The 26,289-nt window shown below is 41.8% G+C and overlaps 1 protein-coding gene across 1 annotated transcript in view; it reads left to right on the top strand.

Moving 5' to 3' along the window:
* The window catches only part of mpped1 (metallophosphoesterase domain containing 1), a 97,499-nt gene that overhangs the window by 16,303 nt on the left and 54,907 nt on the right, over positions 1-26,289 (top strand). The window contains exons 3-4 of the mRNA XM_056368026.1: positions 2,758-2,939; positions 23,953-24,178. Coding sequence (XP_056224001.1) covers positions 2,758-2,939; positions 23,953-24,178 — 408 coding nt within the window. The remainder of the gene's footprint in view (positions 1-2,757; positions 2,940-23,952; positions 24,179-26,289) is intronic.

Here is a 26,289-nt window from a genome sequence, read left to right as displayed (position 1 = left end):
TACAGTACTCAAGTAAATGTACTAGGTTACTGTCCTCCCCTGCCTGTCTGTACTGCACATAAGGTTCTACACTGAAGTGTTGCTTTATGACGCAGCAGGTTCATCATTTTTGTTTAGACCAGATATCAACAGACCATTTTACATAAATACATGAGAAACATTTTGCTCCAAATCTCCTGAATCACAAAGTGACCTGACAACAAATCAAACAAAGAAAATAAGGATTTCATCTCATTATCATTAAATGAATCCCTCACAGACCTCTCAATAACATGACCTATGAACTCTCAGGATGGGTAATCAACAAGAGAAAAACAAAGCTGTTGTGAATCCATGGATATTCAGTTGAGACTGAGGCTGATGTTAGAGGCTGCAAGTTTTATGTTTATTTTATCCTAATTTAATAGGAAGATGTTTTAATGTACTTAAATAGTTTTGCATAATGTACATTTCCAGAGCACTAACTTCATCAGTACAATAGTCACACAACACAGAAATCCTGTTCTCAGTTATGAAGTCATATAACTTCTGCTTTCTACCATCAGTGTCAAACTACTCGTGATGAAACTTCCCGTATATTTCACATTAAAAGAAAGGTAGTGTGCCCTTTGAGGTGCTGGATGTCTCTTCATGTAAACATGTCCCTAAAGAGGGTTTTGACCAGACAATTATCATGTCACAATAAAATGTGCCTAAGATTAATGATTAATGTATTGACTCATCGTTAGGCCTAGACATTCAGCCTGATATCTACACTGTGTCATGAAATTAATTTCTCTGCTCTAATGAGTTGCACCTGTGTTACCTCCTCCTCCTTGTGTGTATTTAGTCTCGTCACGTGTTTTCTCATGCTCCTGTTTCAGGTTCCTGTCACTCTTTGACTTTTTATCACTCCACACTGCCGACAGTCAGAGCCAGAAGCACGCATGTGTGTTTACACTGGCTGCATATCTGCTGCTGCAGCTCTATCTCTGTACATAGAGTTTGCAGGTTACTGAAATGTTGGGTTTGTCCTCATTAGAAATTCAGTTCTGATTTATTTATTTTTTTATTAAAGTATATTTTTTTGGCTTTTGTGCCTTTATTGGACAGGATAGTGGAGAGAGACAGGAAATGGGGAGGCAGAGAGAGGGGGAATGACATGCAGTAAAGGCCGTCCGATGCGGGACTCGAACCGGGGCCAACTGCAGCAAGGACTGTAGCCTCTACACATGGGGCGCCTGCTTAGACCACTACACCACACAACGCCCCAGTTCTGATTTATTTTTGACAAAAAACGTTGGTAAAATATCACCGTTTCCACATGCAGCTGCTGAATTGTTAAGAAATATATTTATACTATCATGTCTGTGATTCAGATTCAGCCTGGACATAGACAACTATAGTGGAAGGTGTCAGTTTTCTGTCGTGTTTGTGCTATGATGTCACTATGACATCAGCAGGTCTATTTCTGCTGGGAGACGCATCATGCATGAAAAACAGATGAGAGGCCGAATATCTAGATCATGTGATGCAGCCGTGAGGCGAGAGATGAAAATTGTTCAGTGCAATTTAAAAACCTTCACGATGGTAAAGCGTTAAGCTTTTGAGTTTTTTTTGAACGCCATGTCCGTGGCGCCATGGAGAATTTCAGTGTTTCGCCATGAAAGTTAACATTGTAACTCTAATATCTAGGAGTCCTGTTCACTGTAAGGAGTCACATGGTTCTATTGACCCTTTGAGTCATCAGTAGGCTTTTAATGTGAAAAACCTGTGTTGGTTTCAGTGACAGTAGCTGAATACCAAGTGAAAAACAGCTGAGTAAAAGTTACTGGAATTAATTTGTAAACAAGTGAATAGTATTTCTCTTGATAGAGAAACAGAGCAGAGACTGTGGATTCTACTGAATTCACCAATGCGAATAATATAACTATTGTTTGAGCCTCAGTCAGGATTTATATACTGGATTTTAATTAAGTTATAGGACCTTTATAGGATCTTATAGGATCTTTAACTCACACTATCGGACCCTCAAAACTGAAGTAAAAGTTTAGCTTGAATTTTATTTAAGTGTATTTTATAGAACAATCTTTTAAACAGTTGTACTGATGTTCAGAAAGAGAATTTCTCTGTAGGGCTCCATAAAGTGTCACTTTACGTTCCCTTACAGTCCACAGACAAAATTTTTCAATAACGCTCTTCTTATTTGATTACTTTTGTGACTCATACTTTTTGCAGACTGTCCTATATGCATGTCTGTCTGCTTTCCCTCTTCCTCTCATCTCTTTCTCTCTCTTGTGGAGGAGGAAGAGGAGGAGGCGACAGGGCTGGGTGTTATCGTACCTGGAGGAGAGCTTGCTAAACTGGGCCACGGTTATTCACCATCTCCTCTCTTCCCCCTGGAGACCCTGTGCATCTGCACACTTGCTGGAAGTCCCACAGGATTCTGCTCTTCTTCTATATCTGCACTTTATTCTTTTTCTATCTCTGCACATTTCTCTTTCTTTCTCTTTCAGCACTGCGCTTTTGTTGTGGCTTCTCACTCTCGCTTCGCACTACGTCTCTTGTTTTCTCCACTATCTCAGTCTGTGGGGATGATTTTTTTGCTCGATACTAATTCAAACTTTTTTCATTGTCAGCCTCCTGCCACAGAGACTTTGCATGCAGCACTGTGTGTCTTTCTCCAGCAATTTTTTAAGTGCACCAAGAGCTGGAGTGACCCCTTTTCTTTCCTCTGTCCCTCAACTTTCTTTCTCTCTCTTGTTTTACTCTTCTCAGGGTGGACCCGATGCCCCACGACACACCCAAGCCACCGGGCTACACCCGCTTCGTATGCATCTCAGACACCCACTCCCGCACAGACACCATACAGATGCCATATGGGGACGTGTTCATCCACGCTGGAGACTTCACCGAGCTGGGACTGCCCTCCGAGGTCAAGAAGTTTAACGACTGGCTAGGTCAGCATCTCTGAAAGTTGTGGGTCTGTTGTGATGATCTATGAATACAGGCTGGATTTATCTGCTCTTGGTGCAAAAGTGAACATTTTTAAGAAAAGGGTTGTTTGAAGTTTTCAGGATCTAAGGGCTACAATAAGCTCACATTTAGCTGTTTTCATTATCACCTAAAGGACCGTCCCAATGTTAGAGCTCCAATTTAAAAATCTCCTTCACTTTTCTGCTGACCACTTTACAAAGCATGCCATATATTTTTTAATTGATTTCCTCCCTCCCTGCACAGATCTAGGTCCTTTCTTCCTTTGTGGTGAGTTCAAGAATCCTCTGAGAACATCTGAAATTTTAGTTCACTTCTGAGTAGCATTCTTTAAAATATACAAAGTGACAGGATATTCTGTCCTATTCAGTTTTCTGACAACAGAAGTCATGAATGCAGCACTTTGTGGCTGCTGATTCGCAAATCTTTGAGGAGTTCCTTGAACATCACAAAGGAGAGTTTTCCACTGAGAACTGCTCTTGCACACAATGATAACCTTGACAAACAAATGATGCTGAGTGAATGTTCATTGTGATGGCGTCTCCGCAGGTTGATTTCCATAGCCAATTGAAATGAATGAATCCTGACGGCTGTCTGTAAAGTAGAAAACAAAAACAGGAACTTTGCTTCGAGATACAAATTGCAGTAATGTAAAGATTGCCTACATACGATTAGTGCAGTATGGTTCTTGACATGAGGTTTGTTTTACACTCCTCTAAATCCTAACAGACATGATCTCAAAGCACGTAAATATTACAGAGAAACCTGTGACAATTACTTTTGGAACCATATGCAGACACAAGACTCAGGTACAGTGATGACGAGGGAGTTATTAAGAAAAGTTGTAGAAGGCGGTTGAAGGATTGAAGAAGGGGGAGGCAGGCTGGTTGTTCAGGGAAGAGGTGAGGTGACAACCAGCTGAAGACAAAGGTCTTGGAGTGCAGTGTGCCAGATGAGTTGTGGATGCAGCATGAGCAGCAGTGCTTGTCTGGGACAGGTGAGACTTGGTCAGTCTGGAGCACGAGGTTGAATGGTCTGGGGAAGAGTGGATCGTGGAATGACCCATCAGAGATGAGTTGATTACCAGTGTTGTGCAAGTTCACACTTCACAAGAGCTTGTTCAAAGTTCAGTTCAAATGAAATAGTTCACTTTCATTTCTTCTGTTTGTTTAAAAATTCTTTTTCAGTAGAACCTCCTCCTACCATCCATCCAAGCCTCAAATCTCTGCCACTTCTCAAACTAATGAATTACTGTTGACTACTATAGACAGAGATAACTGTAAAAATATAAGAAAAACAGTATGTTTTATGTGTCTCTGCTGTGAGTCTGCTGTGACTCTTTCTTAATGATTTCTTGTGATCATTATTCACTCAGATATTTCTAAAGATGGTCGGATGCTTCAGCTCGATTCGTTAGTGATGTGTCTTTTAATTCAGATTTTTTCCGTTGGAATCTGAGCTGATTTGTTCATTAAAGTCTTCAAATGTTCATATGAACTAACTTTAGCACCAGAAGCTGAGCTGTTTGTATCACCAGCACTAGACACCACATTGGACACATGCTGGGTGCCGTAAAACCAAAACAGTTCTTCTTCTTCTGTTATTTTATTTTTGGTAGTTGGTTACAGCATCTTGTGTGTGAGCACCGTTCACTTTCACCTTCACGTTCATTAAGTGCAAACACATACATTCAGTTCATCATTCAACAAAAAATGAGCACATACAATGAATGGTGCTCATTTAGCACTTTCATGCACAACACTGTTGATCGCAGTCAGGTGTATAGATGCCATAAACTGTAAATAAAGATGGACGTACCCTCTGTGACGTCACCCACAGGTTTTTTGAAGAGTGGTTTTGAAGCCCTAACTCCCACTTAATCCAAAAATGGCCAAAGAGGATGGGAACGTGTCGAGCTGAGACTTCAGCACATGCTAGTTTGTGGCAAGCATACACTCAACCACCTGTCACTCAAAGAGGCCACGCCCTCAATTATACTTACTTCAAGCCTTAATAAAATGTAAACAAGTGAGTTATATAAATGTTTGTCATGATGGAGGAATTAGCTATAGAGACCAAAACTGTTTTTGTACCAGGCTGTAAACATTTTAACATGGGTGTCTATGGGAATTGACTCACTGGAGCCGGACTCCTGTGGCCATTAGAGGAACTGCAGTTTTTGGTTCTTCAGTGTTGACTTCATTTTTCAGCCTTGGAGGTCGCCGCTTGGTAAAGATGCCAGGAGCCAGGAGATGTAAACCCATGACACAAACACACACAGACAAACAGGGAGGAGGAGACGCAAGGAAAACAGGGAAGACGAAGAGAAACAGGGCCAGAGCTGTGACAAAACCCAACAGAAGAAAGAATAAACCTTCAACAGAATCAGATTCAGAGTGGGGTGGGGGTGGGGTTGCCTCAGACAGTCAGGTTGATAGGAGAAAAATAGGGGCGATATCCATGACCTCGAGTCAAGGAAAAGTGTAAAACCTTCTCTTCGTTGACTGTTTGCTTCACCAGCCCCCACTGGAAGCATCTTATCTCCACCCTGTGACTGTAGGTCTTATCACCACTGCGTGATATCTGTAATAAACTGGAATGAAGTGACCTCGCTCGAAGCAGAGCGACAGCAAAAAGCTGTGGAGTCGGTGAATCTGCAGCTGTTTAAGCGGCTCTGTTATCATCGCCATTATCGTCATTGTTGCCAGCGTCATCATCAACACCGGCACAAACCTCCCCGGCAACGGCAGATGCCTGTTAGCCGGTGCACGTGCCTTTGTGTGTTCATCTCTTTCTCTGAGGGAGGGGAGTGGAGAGCGGTGAGATAAGGGGGGAACTTGTTGTCCTTTCCCTCCACACAAACACACACACACGCACACACACACACACCTACACATATGAGCTGCAGGGAGCGCAGGCTGGAAATCCGCTAGCCCGCACTCCAGCGGCGAGAGAGGCAACGGGAGAGACGAGAAAGAAAAGATAAACCGAGCCAAATGCGCCTGATGCTGCCTCTGAAGTCAGTCTCTCCTCTGCCGTTATTCTCTCCTCCTGCAACTCTGCCATCTCTCCTCTTCCTCCGGTCTGCTCCTATAAATATTTATAATCTGGCTATTCCTATTCTTTCTCTCTCTTTCATTCCCTCCTGCTCCCTGTCTCCAGCACGCACACACACACACACACACACACACACACACACACACACACACACACACACACACAGACACACACACACACACACACATTCACACATCTCATTCTGTAGATGAATGTAACTCCTGCTGTTTGTGTGCAGAGCAAATTTACAGAGATCAGGTTTAGCGTATTCATTTCTTCAGAGTCTCAGTACAAACTGAGCTTCGGTCAGGTAACACCATCTGCTCCCAAACTTTCTGTTCTTTTATCTTCTTCTTCTTTTGTTTTGTTTATCTTGTTTGGTTTGTTTCTCTTTTTTATCTCTTTTCTTTCCCTCTTTGTCGTTCTCCCTCCTTGTTGTTGTCCATCCTCTCTCTCTCAGTTCAGATTTTTCTCCACATTCTCCAAAGATCTCTCCTGTTACAGTCTTCTCTCTCTCTCTCTCTCTCTCGCTCGCTCTCACTCGGTGGCAGCTCTGTGCGATTCTCCTTTCAGCTCTTATTTTTAGCAGGAAGTCAGTCAGCTCTCGGGGGCCGCTGGCTGCCGCTCAAGGCTTTGTCAGGGCTGGTGAACGCTGCAGGAGAGGGGGAGAGGAGAGGAAGAGAGGCGAGGACTGAAGAGGCAGGAATAAAATTTATGCAGGGAGAGAGGAAGGCGAGGAGATGACAGTGAGAGAGGGGGGAGAGGGTCCAGAGGAAAGCTGCCTTACCTGGGTAAACTCACAGCTCAGCCACCCTGGAGACTGACGCCAAACTTCTGCCCTCTGTTGTCATGGCAATCACTGCAGGTCCGGCTGTCAGTCACTGTATTAGGAAAGTATGGATTTTGGTCCCTCCACACTTCATGAAGTTAAGTTTGAGTTTTGTCACTTTTAAGACAACTACAGTTTAACTGAGCTGCACTGGCTCAAGTTTTTGCTTCCTGTATTGCTGATACAGTTTGAGAATCAATTGATTGATCAATAGAAATTTGATCAAGTGAAAATGGCAGTCTGGTTCAGCATCATTGTAAGTAGAATATTTTCTGCGGTCTTTATAATTAAGTTTCACCTAGGAAAGAAAGTTTCAGCTTCATGATGTGATCTGCAGCAGCCAATGTGAGTGATAACAAGACCAACTCAATTATACAGTAGATACAGGATCAATACAGGACCAACAGCTTTTTAAGATACAACACACCGGAAGGTAAATAAACCGGGAGCTATTGGGAATTTGACTTCTATGGTCCTGTTCAGACCTGCATTAACATGCGTCTTAAGTGATCTGATCACAAGCTGTCAGCTCTAAGTACGTCAGTTCACTCCTGTGTTTAAAATGTGTCTCGAGTGACCACTTGTGATCAGATCTCATTTCCTCGCTCTATATTCGTCCTGCAATGTGGTCCAGGGGAGGCCAAGACACCAACATGAATACCCTATCTACCCCAAATCCCACGTAGACACAGTAACAAATTACTAGTGGATGGTAACTTGTATTTATTTACAAAGTGCTTTTCAAGAGGAGGAGAGTGGATTTCAGCTTCAGGGTGGACAAAGGCCAAAATTGCAAATGAAACAAATCTATCTAGAAACAAAACACCAACATAAGCTGCTAAAATATAACAAAACAATTACACCTACCATTACACCAACTAACTTTCCTAACTAACAAAACAGGAGAAAAGGTGTCAAAAGAAAATGGCAGTCCACTCCTACCAACTCTCAAAATGCAACAAGGCTCTAGACACGACAAAAGGTACATGGATGTAGACAATGGTGTGTCCGGTTGGGACAGGAGGAAGACTTGGTTCTCTCCCCTTGCAGCTCGTCATCTTGGTTCAAATTTGGAAGGCATCTGACAGGAACCTATCAGCTGCAACCGCTAATCAGCTGCAACTGCCAATGCTGCACACCAATCACCGGCCTGTCCTGGCACACCTATTTACATACACTCACTCATGCACACGTCACGCCACCATTCAGATCACAGAGAAAAAACATGTACAACAAAAACAAACAATATGGCCACAGTCGTAACAACGCATTCAGGTTCACACTGCTAAAAGAATGTGGCCATATGTGGTCCAGACATCTCTGAATGAGGTCTCAAACACGTCCTCAATGCATCTTAGGTGTGTTCACACAGCTTGTGATCAGATCACCTGAGACGGATGTTAATGCCAGGTATGAACAGGGCCTCAGTGTTGTGATGGTGTCATTAATGTATGAGTATATGAACTATGGGCTTAATGCTAAACACAATCATGAGTTATACCAGGTGTTCACCATTTTTAATTCATTAACTTATAGGAGGAAAATCAATGAGGAGACACTTGATGTCGATGATTACATGATCTAAAGACAGTTTTTGTTAGCTGAATGATTGAATGGAAATAAATGGAGAAGTAAGAGAAATAATATCCTAAAATTATTAAATGTACAATATTTGAGTCCAAGGCAAAAATGTAATCTATAATCATTTGTAGTTGAAGAAATAAAACTTGCAAACACAACTTAAGAGAGAATATAAAGAAATTATCATAAACTAACATCTTGGCTGGTTTATACATCATGATCTTTAATAGACCTTTAATTTACTGTGAGCTCCTGTATGAGTGTTTGTCTGTGTTTAAGGTGAAATGCTCATTTTCTGATGAGCTCATTGTGCAGCCTGAAACTAAAGGACGACAGCAGAAGCTGCAGAGTTCTTGATTGTTGTGGGTGGAGGCTGATTGTGCAGGACAGGTGAGAGGAGAGAGAGAGGAAGGAAGGGGGGGAAAGGTTAGGCAAGAGGCGGACCTAGAGCTTGTAAGCACCAGCACTTCAGTCCAATTGTCTCCAATAATGGCCTCTTTGATCAGGCCTTCAGCACACACTCATGCCTGCGAGCACGCATATGGATTTCATAAGCTGAGGTAACGCTTCCCTGAGCATTTGCCTGTTTGTTTGTGTGTGCTGCCCTCACTGTTGACTTGAGTGGCGTCTTTATTCATGCTGTGTGATAGCGTGAGCTGGCGGAGCAGAGTGGGCATACACTCCAGTGAGTGTTGTGTTTAAATATGGATCTCATTGAGCTTCAGAGTTGACTCTGGGTCAAGAGAGGAGCTGTTTTAATTCTTAAAGGCTTTGTTCTCTTGCTCTTTACTTCTGTCTGACTTCTGCTCAGTGAGTACTGTCATCACACACACACACATGCACACACACACACACACACACACACACACACACACACACACACACACTTACACACACCAGAGATTCACTGTTGCAAACTACAGAAAAACTAACAAGCAAATGGCCACATACAGCGTTTTTTCTATTTTTCCCTGAGTTAAGTTTCATCCACAGAATGTATGAAATCTTAAAGGGATGTTAAAGGGATATTTTTCTCTCTTGAAATTTATGAAAAATAAATGAATCCATTATTTTCTTCCCAAAGCAAAATAATTTCTTCTTTCTTTTTTCTTTTCTTCTCCTGTGTTTTATTTGAAGTGTTGATCCATAAGAAGATGAATTTGTGGTTTTAAGAACCGAAAACCATCTCAGTGAATTTTTACATCTCCTCTCTCAGGCTTCTCTCTGGAGCGCTAGTAACAGGTGAACCAATCAGAAGAGAGGAGGCGCTGAGCCTCTCTTCTGATTAGCTCACCGTGTTCTGAGTGATCCAATTAAAATATAACAGATTTCAGGTCAAACACCTAGAGAAACCAAATGGTTGGATGGTGGGTCCAGATGGGCGGGGCTTTGGGTGTTGAAGGTGGTGACTGCTTTGTTGTGACATCACAAAGTTCCAGAAGTCCTGACGGCTGGTTTTAAGGCTCAGTGTCTGAATACAGACTGTGCATTTCTCTGTGAACTGAGCGCTTTAATACTCTCACAGTATTAATATAGAACCTAGACCTGCTTTATAATCAAACAACACACGGACATCTACCTTTATACTTTATGGGACCTTTAAATGAAAACACCACCTGTGGGCTAGAATGTTATTGGGTGATTTTAGCTTGTCACAGTGTGTTAGGGTCTGTTTATCTGTTTGTCACTGAGTAACATGTCAGCACAGAAATGCCAAAGATGTCAGAGTCAGAGGTAATTCAGAAACATAAATAGAATTTTAATTTCATACTGTAAATTCTCAGAATTGTTCAAATCTGGGGAAAAAATGTAGCCCCACATGGGGCAAAAAACATCACAACAAGCTAAAAGCAGCCGAAGTGTTAGCCAGCATTCAGCAGTTATGGAACAACATTATTGTATATTCCTTCTCTTTTAGCTGTGTTTTTGTCTCTACCAACTCTTGATAAAAATGTTTGACTCAGAGCTAAAACAGGCTAAAACCCTGCAGAGATGAGTGATTCTCTGCGGGCCAATTTGATCCACTGTTAATGTAGAAAATATTAGTTAGTGCAGCTTTAAAAATGCGTGTGATCACATAACGGTGAAACTCCCTGAGGACGGGACAGATTGTTGAAACAAGAGTAACCTCAACTTTCATCGTGGTGTTCAGTCTTTTTCTCAGACTCGCTCTAATAGAAACAGAACCACAGGCCTCTCTCTCTCTAACTGAGACACACAGCCTTTAGCATCTCTGCTACATCTCTTTATTTAGTGCCTGCTTCTCTCTGTTCCTCTTTACTGCTGAATAATAGATAAGTGACGACCATGATGCGATTGCCATGTAGGCACTTTAAATGCGAGTGTGTGTTTTTTCTTGGCCCAGGAGAGAGAGAGTGTGTCTAACAATTCACCTGCCTCTGCAGCTATGTGTGTGTGATTATATGGATGTGGGGGTGTGGTTTGGGTGATTTTTGCCCCTCCATCCTCTCTCAGGTGTTGTACCCCTCCAACCCCCACCCCTTGGACATCCTCCTCTCCTCTCAGCTAGCTCCCTTTAGCTTGGTAACTGTGAGGGCATTAAACTTTCATGACTGATGTCTTTTTCAGTCCTCCTTCATTTCCTTACTGACTTTCTTCCTTCCTCCTTCCCTATTCCCTCATTCCTTCTCTTGCCACCTTCCTCTTTCTTCCCTCTCTCTTCTTCTTGTATGTCCTTCCTTCCTCGAACCTCATCTTTTCCTCAATCTTATACTCTTCTTTTTTTCCCTTTCACCTTGTTCTCTTATGTTTACCCAGCAGTGACTGGAGCTGGAGGAGAGCATAACGAGGAGGTTTGACACTCCTTTATGTTTTTTAACATTGGGAAACTCAACGGAATTTCAAGTGACTAAATTTAAGCAAACCGTTTCCCATCTGTCCCTCACTACTTTTGTGTCTTCTATTTGCATACTTGAAAGAGTGCGTTCCTTGCATGTGTGTGTGTGTGTGTGTGTGTGTGTGTGTGTGTGTGTGTGTTTGTGTGTGTGAGTGTGTGTGAAGGAGAGAAAAAGATGCAATGGGATGTGAAAATGGTCTTAGAAACATTCCGTTTTTTTCAAACAAGTTCATCTTTTTTCAGTTCAGAAGACATTTGGAAGGGAGTGAATCCTCTGTGCATACACATTAAAAAATGATCGAAGTATTTCTAATATTCTCACCTTTCTCCCTCTCTTTGTCTCTGATTTGTTTCCTGGGTTAGCATCAGTGAATATGATCTCTCCCCCCCCAACAAACTGTCAGAGAGTTAAACAAGCAACTTGTAAATTCTGCTTTTCTACATAGCTAACGTTAGCACAGGGGTCTGCAACCTTTACTTTTAAAAGAGTCATTTTTGGCCCCTCTGCCACATATAAAAATCATCTGAAGACTAAAAAAACAATTTGACCCTTAAAATGAAGATAACACAGCTTTAAAGTTTTTTATATACTTATACTATAAATAAAATAACTATAGTTTATTGCATTTATGAAATTATAAAACTACAAAATAACTATTGACATTGTATTGCTGTTTTACCTGTTATAACAAAGGAAAACACCAAACTCTTATGAATAGGAGAAAAAAACACTGGCATGTGTATGCCTACTTTTGAATAAAACACAGAACTATGCAGGCCTATTGGAGTCTTTCTCTCAATCGTGAAGGATTAAAAAAATAAAAAAGTAACCCAATTTGAAATACATAAAACATATAGCTGTAGACTTTTTTTTTTTTTGTCGGCGACAGGAAGATGCGGGAGGCTGTAAAAGTTGAGACGTTGTAAGATGTGACGTATATTTTATTTGATGAAATATTATCAGTATCACCTTGATCTCCAAAATATGAGGTGTTCTCTTTAAAAAAAAAAAAAAAAATCATATTATTTTATTTTTTTCAAAGCTACAGGGAGCCACTGCAGAAGGGCTAAAGAGCCGCATGCGGCTCCAGAGCTGCGGATTGACGACCCCCGCGTTAGCATTAGCAGCTGTTTACTTACCAGTCAAGAAGAAACATTGTGAGTTCAGCATCAAAATTCATTCCCTTACTCACCAACCATCTCTCTGTTGGTGTTATGTTACCTGTTGTTTTGCTTCTAATTTTATCCCCTTTTTTGTCTACTCAAGTTAGCATGCTAACAATCTAGCCACGCCCCAGTCTTGTCACGTTCAGACACTGAATAACTACAGCATCTGTATCATGAACTCTTGTATTGTAAATACAACAATGGCTGAATCTCTTGGCAGCACTCGTAAGTTAACAGCTGTTAATGCTAATGCTAGCTATGTAGCGATTGCAAAACTTACAAGTAGCTCCTTTAAACAAATAGCAGAGGGGAGTCAGATGTGAATCAGTCTATGTACAGCTTTCATACATCCTATCTACGTTCTGTTTTAGCTCCCATCCTTCCTGTTCACTCACTGTTTTCTTTTTTTCTTTTCATGTTGTTCAGTTAAATACAGCAATCAAGCAGAGCTTCTTCTTGCTGTCAGCAGGCCTACTGCTGTTTTCTGTGTGAAACATGTACAAACATACACATACCCCAAACTGATGAATGGATGTACATCAATGTCCACATCCACCCAAGGGTAAGGGAAAACAATTAATTGGCTGTAAAGCTAAAATTAAATATTGGCCCTTTAAAGGAACACTTCACTCTGGCCCATGTACTTCCCAATCTGGGAAGATTGCGACTGTTATCCTGTTATTCAGACGATTTTCGGTGGAATAGCATCTAATGATCATGCTATATATGGGCGAGATTCGGGCCATGGAATCGGGCGTATACTCAGCCAGAAGAAAACAAGCATGTGGCCAAAGTATGGGCTGGACTTATTTTGCTATAAGCAATTTAGTATTAGGCTTCAACGATATGAGGAAAATCGATGTGATGCGATGACAATATGACTTGCAATAAATAAACAAACACTGAACATACACAGTTCCTACGTCTTCCTCCACCATCGGGCTAGCTAACCTCACAGTCACCAAATTGACACCATGACCCATGTGTCCAGTCTCCAGCTGAAGAGTCAAATCTTCACATGCTGTGTGTGAGTTTCTGTAGGCTCATGTTGAAGTTGCAGCAGTGACACAAGTTCTATCAAGTGAAGCTATGTAATGTTATATTTATCTTATCTCATCAATACAATACAGCTTATCGGGCTCTTTATTGATACTCATATTGGTTCTTAAAATTTACAAATAATAGAATAAATAAAATTAGTTTCTAGAGCAGCAACAATAATGTTCACATCAGCAGAGTTATTGTATATAAACCAATAGTATCTCTCTGGAAACAAATAAAATAATAATATTCCTGACATGTGTAAAACAAACCGTGGATGGAGCAGTTGAAAATGTCTTGTGTTTAAATCTTGTTGAACTGGTGGTGTGAAGAAGGACATGACTAGGACACGACTAGCTTTTTACTCGCATAGGTTTTGATGACACTCACAGAGCTATGAGCGTAGTTGTTGTCAGCTCCAGTAAAACATTCACTTCACACTGGTCTCCACTGCTGCCATAGCCCGACACCAGAAACCATTAAAGAACATTCAGCATGTTTTTTTTTTCCAGTTCATTTGGCTCAGGCTGAATTTAATAAAAATATGCAGTTATTTATTTGCACTCGTGATGTCATCTCCCATGTTGTTATTGGTACTGTCTCTTTATAATATTATAGGTTTTTTCTTTTGCACCATTGTTGATTGTTTTGTCTTTGCACAGATGTTTTGTTTTTGTTTGTTTTTTTTGCTTCATGTGTACAGTCTTGTGCTGGTTGTGTGTTCTTTGTTGTGCATTTGTGTGTTTTTAACGTCTACTCTATGTGCCCTTAAAATTGCCACCTGGGAACAAACAGAGTTTATTGAATGAAATTGAATTAGATAAAAAGAATGATCAAACCTGTAGCAGCAGCAGAGGCAGAGAAATCCTGACTTTTAGTGCCAAATATGAGTGATGCTCCATTTCCCATAATGCAACCAATAGCCCCTCCCCACCTGTTCAACGGGCATATTTCAAACTCCTCACTTCCATTTTCCACATAGGCTCTGTCATATGTGTAGTCCAAACCCAAGCTAAATGATTCCCTTCATTATTATGTCTTGTGTCTTAAAGTTTTATCGTTGTCATGGCTGACATCTAAAATGAGTCTATGGTGAGTCTTCATTTGTGAGAGGAGACATATGAATGACCTCACCTTCATAGGCCAACAGTGATACCCCTGAACACATCAAGTTGGATCTGGTCTCAGAGTGGTCTCCCCTTGCAGATGCATCACCATGCGATGATAAAGTGGCTTTGACGGGAACATGGAGGTAATGCACTGCACAGGGGTTGTAGTTTAGCGCCGGTTAAATTTGGCGTCATGAGAAATCCATGTTTAAAAACAGACATGGGACAGATGGCAGGTGGCCACTCATTGAATTCATCAGCATCCATCAGAAGCCCACGTCGCTGGTTGTGAAAGTTGCAGCTTAATCTTCAGCCACATTATCCTGGAGGCAACGTCGTCACACTGAATGTGGAAGTGGAGCAGACAGGATGAAAGAGACAGAGATGGCGTGTAGGAGAGAGAAAGAGAAGAGAGAGACCACCTACGATGCTGCTTGATGATGCGCTGATCTGTCTTTGTCAGTGTGTGTGTGTGTGTGTGTGTGTGTGTGTCTTGTGTGTGTAATGCATTATGCTCAGAGCGGACATTGTGAAGTGTAAGGAGGTGCTGCTGTACGCAGATAACATGTGTGTTTTGGATGCATGGCTCAGTAGGTGGTGTTTGTGTACGCTGGCTCATAATTGCTGGTTGTCTTTGTTTTGTGTCTGACTGTATGATTGTGTGTGTGTGTGTGTGTGTGTGTGTGTGTGTGTGATGAGATGGAGCAGTGTGTGGGTGGTGAGTTAAATGAAATGAGTGAGTATTAAGTTTAAGCTGAGGTGGGAAGGCAGAAGTCTCACTGCTTCTCTTCCTCTATCATCCATCTCCACCTTGTTGCATGTCTATCCCTTACTCACCTCTCTTCTTCCTCTTTCTCTCTCCTTCATGTGACATTACTTTTCCTCCCTCACATCTAGTCCTCCCTCTTTGTCTAACACACTCACACACACACACATGCACACACACACACACATGCTGTAAAGGAATTAGGACTGATCCGGGCTGAGTCTTTAGCTTGTCTGTCTTTGAACATCAGTGCCGTTGCTTTTGAAGCTTCCCTTTGAATTATTGCATTTCTGTTTATGCACACACAGATAAAGGCTGGCTGAAGCTGCACTGTGTTCTAAAGACATAAGCTCTGTGGATACGCACAAACACAGGCATATGTGCTTAGAAACACCTATATATATACACAGACAGTGTCAGAATAATTCTGGTTTATGACTTTCTTTTTTGTATTTTTGACCATCATATCTCTTACTTAGTTAACGTTGTTCTCACCGCAGTAACTTCTGAGACCTGGGTCGCAGAACATATTCATGTTCAGCAGTCAGTAGATCAGACAGGTGGTAAACAAGATTATAAACCAGATTATTTTAAACACTTTATTTTGAATGAGCCTGAGATGTTGGTTATATCTTTCATTTTATAGTGAAACTGCACCCAGCCTCTGTGAAGGAGAGCAGGTTGAAACTGAACCAGGAAGTTTGTATATTAACAGTGAACAGTGTGGTAACAATTTCATCTCTCTCCATCATTCTGTCGTCCAAATAAATGTCTCACCTGAGGCTTTAGGTCTGTCACCATTCCCAGATCTCAGCTGTTCACATGAAGAGTATCATGTCTTTTAATAAACAAGCAAACAAACAAAAACAATGAACAAGTCTTTGTAGTACTTTATGTGATGTACAGTGGAACAAACTTTCCACTCTACCCTCTTGTGAGCAAAGCCTGCAGAGGCACTGCTGATCTGTTTATAATACATCACAGATGAGTCCTCACATAATAAGGCATACAGTCCACACACACACTGTCAGTCTAGGTCCACAAACAAATCCACAGGATTCCTCACAGACTTAAGAAACAACAAAGAGTTTGTCCCACAGACACAAAAATGACTAAGCATTTATTTGTCAAAAAGGAAAAGTCAAAGGAGTAGTTGGACATTTTTGTAAATAAGCTTCATTAGCTTTATTGGCAAGACTTACATTTAGAGGTCCATACAGTCTAAAGGTAGATGTCCATGTGTTGCTTGATTATAAAGCAGGTTTAGGTTCTATATTAATACTGTGAAAGTATCAAAGCGCTCAGTCTACATTTCTGGAACTTTGTGATGTCACAACAAAGCAGTCACCACCCTCAGCCATGCCCCAAGCCCTGGGGCACAGAGCCTCCTCTCTTCTGATTGGCTTACCGACGTGTTGTGACTAGAGATCCAGAGAGAAGCCTGAGAGAGGAGATGTAAGATTGTAAGAGCTGGGCCTTAAACTCAACACTGACCAACCATAACTTCTTCCAAAATGGAAATAGCTGGGGGACTTTGGGTATGTTTGTTTTCATTAGTTTGCTGACTACTAATTGTCAGTGTTCCCACAAAGTTCTGTTTAGTTTTTAGTTCCGGGAGGGTCGAGTGAAGACAGCAAGCGCATCCCTATTGGGAAGGCTGATGATGATTTCCACCGTGCTGTAATTCTGGTCGTGAGCCCTCAGGAAGGAATAGGGCAATGATTTTTGGTCCCACCAACTATAAGTTAAAATCTGATTATTATATTATTTCACTTGCCACTTTCTAAACAAACACACGCAGCTGTGGGGGCTTCAGTCCTTCTGTCCTGGTTATGAAGCCCTAACCAATGACTGAGACAAATAACCTTTTCTCTGCCTAGAGGGAACGACAAAAGAAAAAAGTCTGATCGGATAACTCTGTTTTCATGGTTTTAGGACAGTAACCCTTTCATTTCTGAGAGAAAATTAGGCTAAAATTAGAGATTAAATATAACATTTAATGCTAGAAAGACCTGACAGTTCCCCACTGATACTTTATCACTCTCATATTTGTGTGATATGGAGGTAGTATCGATCTAGAGCCTGGAGCATAGTTTAGCATAAAGACTTGAAGCAGGAGTGAAGAGCTTGTTTAAAGGAGCAGTTTGTACGTTTTTTCAATTGCTTCACAGCTAGCATTAGCATTAGCAGCTGTTTACTTACCAGTCTGGAAGAAACATTGTGAGTTCATCACCAAGCTTCATTCCTTTACACACCAACCAGAGGTGGAAACAAACACCAATGTTAGCTCTTGTCTCTATCACCTCTTTTCTTTTACTATAGTTAGCATGTTAACCAGCTCGCCCAGGCCCGTCTCCTCACTTTCTGACAGCAACTGCGCTACTCAGAGGACAATGATGCTTGAAGCATGACATGCCATGAAGCATGACATGCCATGAAGCCAGCAGCAGGGAAAACTTACAAACATCTAATTTAATTTGAACACACAATGTGTTAATCAGTGAGTTTAAAGGGAATTTGTAGGTGTGTTTTAATTTTTGACAGAGCATGGCTAGCTGTTTCCCCTGCTTTCACTCTTTATGCTAAGATAATAGCCTCGCTCGCCAGCTCTAGTGCTATACTTAGGTCACAGACATGAGAGTAAACTCTGCGTATCCCCCATGATTCCATGATGTGACCGTACACACAGCTGTGTGGTCTGATACTGTTATTTAACCAATATGTGACTCTGTTATCTTCTCATACATAAAAAGCTCAAATGCTACAAAAAACATAAGACCTGAGTTGTGATGGACTTTTTTCCTTTAATTTCATGTTAGTATAAAGTTCTGGCTGTTGCTTCCTGCACACATGCATTCACTCATACTGACACACGCATATTAATTTAATCATTTTGAGTTGGCAGCAAATATTTGGCCCCTATTTTCAGCAAACACACACACACACACACACACACACAGTTTGGTATTAAGTTATTTGGCAGGACGTTTTGGCTACTAGTTTTTGGTATCTATGCACACACACTTAGGAATTAACTTTGTCTTGGCAGGCAGGAAATTTCAAGCTTTTTTTTTTTTGTTTCAGCATGCACGCAAACACACATATAAGAACACATACATACACATGCAGACACAATGGGAAGTAATCCCCCTGTACATGCCAGAGATTTGGACAGAGCAGGGATTTTCCTCTTCAAAGAGTAGACCACCCATCGCAGGAACAATGGTGGCCGAACTCAGGGAGATTTCCTGTGGCGGCGGTGGGAATCCACACACACACACACACACACACACACACACACACACACACACAAACAACACACACAGAGTCATGTGCATCCATACATAAACAACATGCTTATGCACAGACTCTCAGGAACATGTACATACCTGTGTGCTAGACAGACGTTTACACACAGACACACACACACACAGGCTGCCTTGTGGAGCTCATGGGAGGGCGGGGGGTTTTTGTGGTGACAGACAGACAGACGGGGATCTGGGATGTGTATGACTGGGGGGGGGAGGTGCTTGACAAAAGAGCAAAGATACTGAGCATGATGGGATTGCGGAACCAGAGAGAAATAAAGGGACGAAGGGACAGACGGACAGACTGAAGTCCAGCTGTTTCCACCCCTGGAAGCAGCCTCGCTTTAGGCTGGCACTGTCCCACTTCTTCTCAAGTCTTTCACCCCCCCCCCCCCCCACACACACACACACACACCCTCGCTCGCGTGGCTGCTAACTTTGTTTTTCTTCTTCTTCTTTTGTTATTTTTTGATGCCGCTGCCTGCCTTTTGCTGCCCCTGATTCACTCGCAGACAAATTGAAAGTATTTGTTGCTTTAAAGCAGCCTTTTGAATTCAAAGACAAAAGATGGCGGGCAACAAAGAGCACCCCATGTGTTGTGGGGGAATATCGCTCCGAATGTTTAGATGCCCCCCTTCTCTCCACACACACACACACACACACACACACACACTCACACACACACACACTTCCACCCACATCCTCTCCTCTTTTCTTCTTTTTTTCTTCTGTCTTTTGTGACAAAACCATTTGATGGAGGAATTGTCTTTTTGTGATTGATTTGTTCTTTGTGGGCATACACAATAACATACTGTATTGTTGGATTTCTTTCATTTTTAAATTGTTATTATTTCTATATTGACAGACAGCAGTTGGCGTGGACGGAGAATTACAATAAACAGGTGCACACACTGCTGCTTTTAGTCAGATGCAGCTTTGTGATGTTCAGCTTGTTGGTATTCACACCTTGTCATTTTGCAGCTTTTTTTTCCGGGGGAAACTTTCAGAAAATTCATCCATGAAATTGAAATTTAATTCTGCTAAGTAAGAGCATGTGTGTGTGTGTGTGTGTGTGTGTGTGTGTGTGTGTGTGTGTGTGTGTGTGTGTGTGTATGTGTTTGTGTATGTGTGTGTGGGAGGATGGGGGGGTATTTGTGTCCAGCTGGTGGAGTTTTATATTTCTCCCTGTGATTTATTTTTCTCAGTTTACAGTCGGCCATCAAACTTCATGGGTGAAAACTGCTCACATTGCAGAATTTCTGAGGAGAAACAGATAGTGTTTATTTGTCGGAAAATATATGAGTGCCTTATTCCCTTGCTGTCTTTCCCTTGTTGCCTCACTGTCTTCCTCAGGCTCACCCGCATGCACTGACAACCACAAATAGCCTACACCCTTCCCTTACTTATTTTTGAATGTTGTGTTTCGTGCAGTTTGCTGATGATCTCATCCTTTTCCATTTTCTTGTCTGTCTATGGAAGATTCCCTTTGAATCTCCAGATTTATTTATGTGTATTTGCAGATGAAAGTGGAACAGCTTGTTTGATATAAAGTGTCCCACCTCAGAGAAAATAGTCTCGGCATATAATGTTCCATAGCTCAAAGACTAAACTTGGTAGTTTCTTCCTGACCTTACTTTGATTTTTGATTCATGCTTTGCATGTTTGCTGTTCGTGCAGTCTGAGGTCAGTCCAGTTTTCATCTATCACTTCACACTCAGGCAGCTCCAGTCTTCAAAGACTGACACAACAAGCTAAACAAGTCTTCAGGTAGATGCTGTGCTCCCATGCAGCTACTTGGCTCCTTTCCTGGTGAGCTTTTCTTCCAGAAGCTGTCACAGCCGTCATTAAGGCTGCAGAGAAAATTTGTTTTGTACACGCTGTCACTAAAAAACCCAGAAAATTAACAGAGTTACTTGGCTCTGTGATAAGTCTAAATGAATTCCAACTCGTTGCTTAAAAGTGCACAGTTAATTTTCTTTAATCGTTATCAGTGGATCAGATGACTAAGTATAATTTGAAAAGGGTTGCTCATTGTGACAAAATCACAGAGAATCATCACCCTACAGGAGCCTTTTCTTTAACAAAGCTTTTTTACTTTTTTTGACTTGTTCAGTTCTCTGCAAATTTACATTTGGTTCTGTCTCAGTAATATCATCAATGTTGTTTCCAGAAGAAGCAGACAGGTGTATCAGGCAGGTGTATCATACAGGTGTATCAGGCACCAAACAGCAGAGGGACAAACTTATCAACTAGCTGGTATACACAGTGGGGCATAAAGGGTCAATTGTGTTTCTCTGGAGTTGGTAGAAACCAAAAACAGTGCGAAAAGAGGAGTGAACATTGATCATGTAACAGAATTTCAAATTAATGCTAATGTTGCTTTTGGAACGGCACGGTGGAGCAGTGGTTAGCTCTTTTGCCTCACAGAAAGAAGGTTCTGGGTTTGAATCTCGGGCCTGGGTCCTTTCTGTGTGGAGTGTGCATGTTCTCCCTGTGACTGTGTGGGTTCTTCCTGGGTGCTCCGGCTTCCTCCCACAGTCCACAGACATGCACAATAGGTTAATTGGTGAGTCTAAAGTGCCCATAGGTGTGAATGTGAGTTTGACTGGTTATTTGTCTCTGTATGTCGGCCCTGTGATGGACTGGCAACCTGTCCAGGGTGTACCCCACCCCTGACCCTATAAGGATAAGCGGTATGGATAATGAATGGATGGATGTTGCTCTTTGTCTGCTCTGAGGATCAGCTATAAGAACTACATGACTTGTATTATGTTGATATAATTTTAGTGTTGAGCAGTTTGTTCCACTGTCACAGAGTAGCCAATAAATTAATTAATTAATTAGCTTTCACTTTATTATGTGTCCCATACTAATAACATATGTCATATCCAGTATGCACTTATATTCTGTTGTGCATCACTAACAGAGAAATGTAGAAGATGCACAGGTAGATTAAGACTAGCTTGATTCTGGCCTAACTTCTGATGTACAGGACAGAGGAATATCAGTCTCGGATGCTAATTTGATGATGAACTCAAGCTAATCTAAATTAATAACTTTTATTCAGTTGAAAAAATCTTAAAAAAAATGTACAAATACATTTGAAAAATAACATTTTTCAAATATAATTTACGAAAAATAAGAGATAATATATGAATAATAACATAGATAGTATATAAAAATAACATTTTTGAATGTCAAAACAAATCTAAAAACAAAAATCCCTGGCTGATTACCACATAGGTAGGACTCTTGAACTGCTGAAATTACTGGTCCAGTGTGTGTTGATCTCGACAAAATGAGCATTGGTAAAAATAGATAAATAAAAAGAAAGAAAGAATTGTAATCACCTCATGTTGTGTAAAGTTTTGGAGCCAAATCGCATCATGAGTGAGTGAATCACATTGATTTATCCTCCATTAGTCATTCAGAAAATGTGCAAGGATTTAATATATTTTGCAGTCCCATTACCTTCAATGCTTTGTGTGAGATAGAAACACATTCAATGAGCATTCAGGTGTCCAACAAGCTTCAATAAGGATTCAGTGGAAGATCATGATCAGATTTTTATTTTGGAGTGAAGTGTTCCTTCAACCTTGGTTTATCCAGGGACGATTGAACAAACACGTCTTCAAATGCCTAAGTCTGATGAAGAGGACTAAAAACATCTTTTGATTGTGCCGTGGTGTGTGGGTCCATGTGCCTTCATGGAGGTGCAGCCCCACGTTTATGAGGCTTTTTTGGTGTCTGCTTGACAACTAAACACAAGCCCTTCTGCCAAACAAATGGGGACTGTGCTCGGGAGAGGGGGCGGCCCAGGCCCAGACTGCAGAGATGGGCACTCTTTGACAGCTGCTTTCATCTCGTTATTATTCCTCCTTCACACTCAAGGATTTTTGGGCTTCCTAAAGTATTTCTGTCGCTCTCTCCTTCCTCTCCCTCCTCCTAACCCCCCATTCTTCCTCTCTTTCTGTCACCAGGCTGTGATTGGCTGTTATGACAGAGCCATCGCCAGGCTGTCAGCCTCTTATAAAGCTCAGTTTAATTACTCCTTTTCACTCTCATGACACATTCATGCACAGATGCGGGCAAAAATGCGCACACACACAGGAAAGTCACTCACAAACATACCATGCAGACAAACAGACCAGTGTGCTCAGCTGTGTGCCGCGTCGTCCTGGCAAAAAAAAAACGTGGTAACTGAACTTTCCATCCCTCTGCTGACAGAGCAGAGCCCCAGATGTTTCAGTGTTGTGTTTCCCTGCTGAGCTTTGAAAACATATCATAGCAGGTGAAGGTTTGGCCTCTGCTGGGTTTGATGGGCACCGATCAATCACGCCCCACGCGGCACCAGCCTCCGAATAGCCAATTAAAACCACTGAGACCGAGGAGAGAATGGGGGGTTATGTGAAGGAGTGGGAGTTTGATTAGAGAGGGATGATGAAAGAGAGAGGAGGAAAGATGCAGCGGCGGTTGCCATAGTTGGTAAATGTTTAATATTCTGTGTGGTAAACGTCACATTGATCACTCTCTCTGTCCTCCCCCCTCATCATTCCTCCACATAAAGATTTCCTGACGGATGCGTTCAGCCATGCCTCCATAAACAGAAGAAAGCAGTGCAGTGGGTTGCAACCTTGACTGATGGAGGGAAGCTAAGACAGATGTACAGATTTGCTAGAAATGAAGGGGAACAATGAGAAAACCTTGTCGCATGTGAATGCCAAGCCATCTGGGATGGGTTTCATGCCGTCCTCAATTTTCCTTCTCCTCCTTGTCTCTCCCCACGCCGCCTGTCACCCCTCTCTTCTTCATTTCCTCTCCCCTACATCTCATGTCTCTGTCTCCCCTGTCCATGTCCTGATGTCTCCTTCCATTTTCTGTTTCCTCCTCTCACTGTCACTCCTCCTTTTTTCTTTTACACCTCTCCTTTCTTCTTTATATCTTTCCCTCTCTGTCTTGCCACATTGTGCCTCCTCACTACATCTCTCTCTGTCACTCCCAAATCACTCCCGTCTTCTTCTTCTATTATTTTCCTGCCTTACCTCTTTTTCTTCTTCTTTCCTTTTCCCACATTCCACTTCACCTTCTTTACTTTCAATCCTCTTTTCTTTTACATCTCTTTCCCCTTTCTCTTGCCACATTCTCCCTGTCACTCCCCAATTACTGTCTTCTTTTTCTTTTATTTACCTGCCTTAACTCTTTTCCTACTTTCTCCTCTCCTCCTTTACTTTCACTCCCCTCCCTCCCCCTCTCCTCCTTTGCAGGTACCCTGCCCTATGACATCAAGATAGTAATTGCAGGGAACCACGAGCTGACCTTTGACCAAGAGTTTATGGCTGACCTAATCAAGCAGGACTTCTACTACTTCCCCTCTGCCTCCAAGCTGAAGCCGGAGAACTACGAGAACGTCCAGTCGTTGCTCACCAACTGCATCTACCTGCAGGACTCTGAGGTCACCGTGCGTGGCTTCAGGATCTACGGCTCCCCCTGGTGAGTGACCGCTACCGCTGCACTGGACACAAAACAACCACAAAGCAGAACACCTTGTACTGAAGAAGGTACCTGGTTGAGTTTCTTCACTCTCGTAATCATTGTTGTCACCAGCTTCTGTAGAAGTAAAGCATCATTTAAACACTACAATATATTTGGCCTTTTGTTTCAAGACTGCAAGTGCAGCAAAGTCATGACAGTAGTATCCTGCAGTATCCAGCATCCTCAAAGCTACATTTCTCTGTGACAGTGTTTTGCGTGGGAGTGGTCAGGTGACAGAGCCAGAGGCATATTGTTTTCGGGGACACAATATCTCCGAAATGCCTAGACAGAACTTCTTCAAATTTGGCACAAATATTCACTTACTCAAGGGTGAACCTATTAGATTTTGGGGGGTCAAAGGTCAAAGTTCAAGGTCATGGTGACCTCATGTTCATGTGAATACAATATAATGGAAACACCCAGAGGGAATTTCATCACTTCTGTCACACTGTGACTTCACATAACACGTTTTGGCAAATGACTATAAGGATAAATATAGTGATTTCATATCCAAAAAGTCAAAGGTCAACTTCACTGTGACATCATAATGTTCTGCAAAAATATCTCTGGGTGTTATTCAACACTGTAACTCAGGAAAAAGAGACTGTGACCATATTTCCTGACACTTGGCTGGTTGGTGGAGGAAACAACCAGGAGGAGGAGATTCTAGTTTTCCTTTGGATCTGTAGAGAACATTTCCCACAGGTGACCACAACCAAGTCCTGAAAGTGATTCCCTACAAAAGTCAAAATAAACTGTGTCCTGCAACACTGAATCATTTGACATGCATCATTTGATGCCCATGAAGCACACAGCAGACAGAAGCATTTTGACCATGGGAAAAAGGACAATGGGATGATGCATCCCTATATATGTCTTTGGTGTGTGTTTTACACCACCAGAGTGTGTTATCATTTTGAGGTTATGTTCACCACTAGGTGACTTATAGGAGAGTTTCAGCAGATCTAGTTTGGTGTGTATAAATTCAAAAGTGCATTTATCGTGAAGGTACAGGAAGTCAGCTTGAGTCCACAGCTACTCTTCTCACTGAAGAAAATATATATTCAAAGCACCTTTTTGATCACAAAGATGTTCATATAATATTTCATATGCCTGTAACGTTAACACCATAATTTAAAATTGACTCTCGTTGAAATGGGGCACCAGTCCTCTGGGAGGACAACAATGAATTACTTCATTGATAAATTTATCTCACTTTATCTCATATTAGAAGCCATGACTTCTCGATTCAATGGATCTCCAGTCTCTGCGTCAAAAGAATACAACAGGACAACAACGGGGTGAAAATAAAGAAGTTTATTAACTAAACTATTATCTACAGAGTAAATGCAAGGTGTAATAATCATAAAGATGAAAATAATAATGAAATGAGCAGTGTGATGATGGTGGGAGAGAATATGTTATGGCTATACACTATGGCTACACAGCTAATGATGCTACATCTACGAATTAGGTTTGATGATTAAATATTGCTATATTTCGACATCAACCCAGTCATGAGCAGAGTGTTAAGACCGGCCTACTGTGAGTTGCGCTGTAGCTGAAGACCCTCGGCTGGAACCCAGGTGGCTGTGGTTGCCATGGTAACCCTGGAGACGCGGGATCTAGGTGGATTCTCCTGGAGGCCGTGTCCCGTTATCACGATGACGGATTCTGCCGGTGTCTCAGCGATTCAGCTCTGGTGGAGTTTGCCAGGAGACTTTCTGTCTCGGGCACTCTAGATTTTTGGCCGGCTTCTCTGCAGGCGGTCGTGCAGATGTTATCTGCTGGTGTCTCTTGCGGGTTGATGCGAAATAAACTCTAAGCCACTTCACTTTGGCTGGATAACTTTAGAGGAGACTGGCGTTGACCAGATGACTCTAAAACTGTCAAAAATCTTCAAAATGGAAAACTTGATGATAATTAAAAGTTACAAATTTACTCTGAGGCACTTCTGTTGTTTTGGTTCAGTTGGTCTTGACTTGGCTTATAAAACTAAATGATCGTGCGTGTAGACAAAAGAATGTTACTTGGAGCTTGTGGCAAAGAAAGAATAAAGGACGCGGACA

Source organism: Seriola aureovittata, chromosome 22 (assembly GCF_021018895.1).
Source record: "Seriola aureovittata isolate HTS-2021-v1 ecotype China chromosome 22, ASM2101889v1, whole genome shotgun sequence".
Classification (NCBI taxonomy): Eukaryota; Metazoa; Chordata; class Actinopteri; order Carangiformes; family Carangidae; genus Seriola; species Seriola aureovittata.
Note: the sequence above shows the minus strand (reverse complement) of the source record. Positions and strands in the feature narration are given on the sequence as shown.